Consider the following 1202-nt stretch of genomic DNA (forward strand, 5'->3'; position numbering starts at 1 on the left):
TGGCGGGCCGCGCGCTGCTCTCGCAGACCTCGCCTCTGTGCGCCCTGGAGGAGCTCGCCAGCAAGACCTTTAAGGGGCTGGAGGTCAGCGTCCTGCAGGCAGCCGAAGGTAGGTGTTGCCACTGGATTCCCCTGCGCCCGGCATCCAGAGCCCCCGCCTCCTGTGCCCAACGCGCTTCGTGCCCTGTGCCTCTGCCAGCCTCCTCCCGCGCCGGCCGTCTGGGCCCTCCAGCCCAAACCGCCGCGGCTGGGAGTAGAGATGGGAGGGACAGGACCCAAACCCTGTTTCCTAGGGACCGCTGGATAGGCCAGAGTGACCGGGAAGGGATGGCGGGAACACAAGGTCTTTCTGTAGTCGGCCTGCTCTGCCTGGCTCCCTCCCGTTCCCAGTGGCCTGGGCACTCTTAGCCCTGCTCCTGGGATGAGGAATGGAGAGCCTTTTGCTGGGAACTTTTGAGTGAGGGTAGAGTTGGGGTAATTGGGAAGAGAGGGGGAGTACCAACATTCATACCAAAGTCAGGACTTCCCCATCTGGCTCCCTCCTGCTCTAGCAACCTTGGGTCTTTCAAACCAACTCTTGGGGGGCCACGGGAGGGGGGGGAGGGAACAAAAACAATGTTTTCCTAGGGACTTCTGTTAGAAGAGAGACTGGGAAAGGGGCTTTGCAATTGCCGAGGCTTCCCACAGCCCGGGAAGCCTAATCAAAACCGAGCAGGGAACAGTGGCAAACCGCGGACCCGCTGAGCCTGGGTGGGGTGCGGAGAGTGGGTGGGTTTCCTTCTCGCGTGGCGCAAGCCTACACTGTGGTTTCCTCGCAGGCCGAGACGGAATGACCATCTTTGGGCAACGGCAGACCCCCAAGAAGCGGCGAAAGTCGCGCACGGCCTTCACCAACCACCAGATCTACGAGCTGGAGAAGCGCTTCCTCTACCAGAAGTACCTGTCCCCCGCCGATCGCGACCAAATCGCGCAGCAGCTGGGCCTCACCAACGCTCAGGTCATCACCTGGTTTCAGAATCGGCGCGCCAAGCTCAAGCGGGACCTGGAGGAGATGAAGGCCGACGTGGAGTCCGCCAAGAAACTGGGCCCCAGCGGGCAGATGGACATCGTGGCGCTGGCCGAACTGGAGCAGAACTCGGAGGCTGCGGGCGGCGGCGGCGGCGGCTGTGGCAGGGCCAAGTCGAGGCCTGGCTCTCCCGCACT

The 1202-nt window shown here is 63.1% G+C and overlaps 1 protein-coding gene across 1 annotated transcript in view; it reads left to right on the forward strand.

Annotated features, from left to right (window-relative positions):
* Positions 1-2: 2 nt before the first annotated feature.
* LBX1 (ladybird homeobox 1) overlaps positions 3-1202 on the forward strand; it is a gene marked incomplete at its 5' end in the record, with an annotated part of 1649 nt that continues 449 nt past the window's right edge. Inside the window, 2 exons of the mRNA XM_005878318.1 lie at positions 3-108; positions 818-1202. Of these exons, the coding sequence (XP_005878380.1) occupies positions 3-108; positions 818-1202 (491 nt within the window). The remainder of the gene's footprint in view (positions 109-817) is intronic.

This window comes from Myotis brandtii, unplaced genomic scaffold (genome assembly GCF_000412655.1).
Source record: "Myotis brandtii unplaced genomic scaffold, ASM41265v1 scaffold550, whole genome shotgun sequence".
NCBI classification, from domain to species: Eukaryota; Metazoa; Chordata; class Mammalia; order Chiroptera; family Vespertilionidae; genus Myotis; species Myotis brandtii.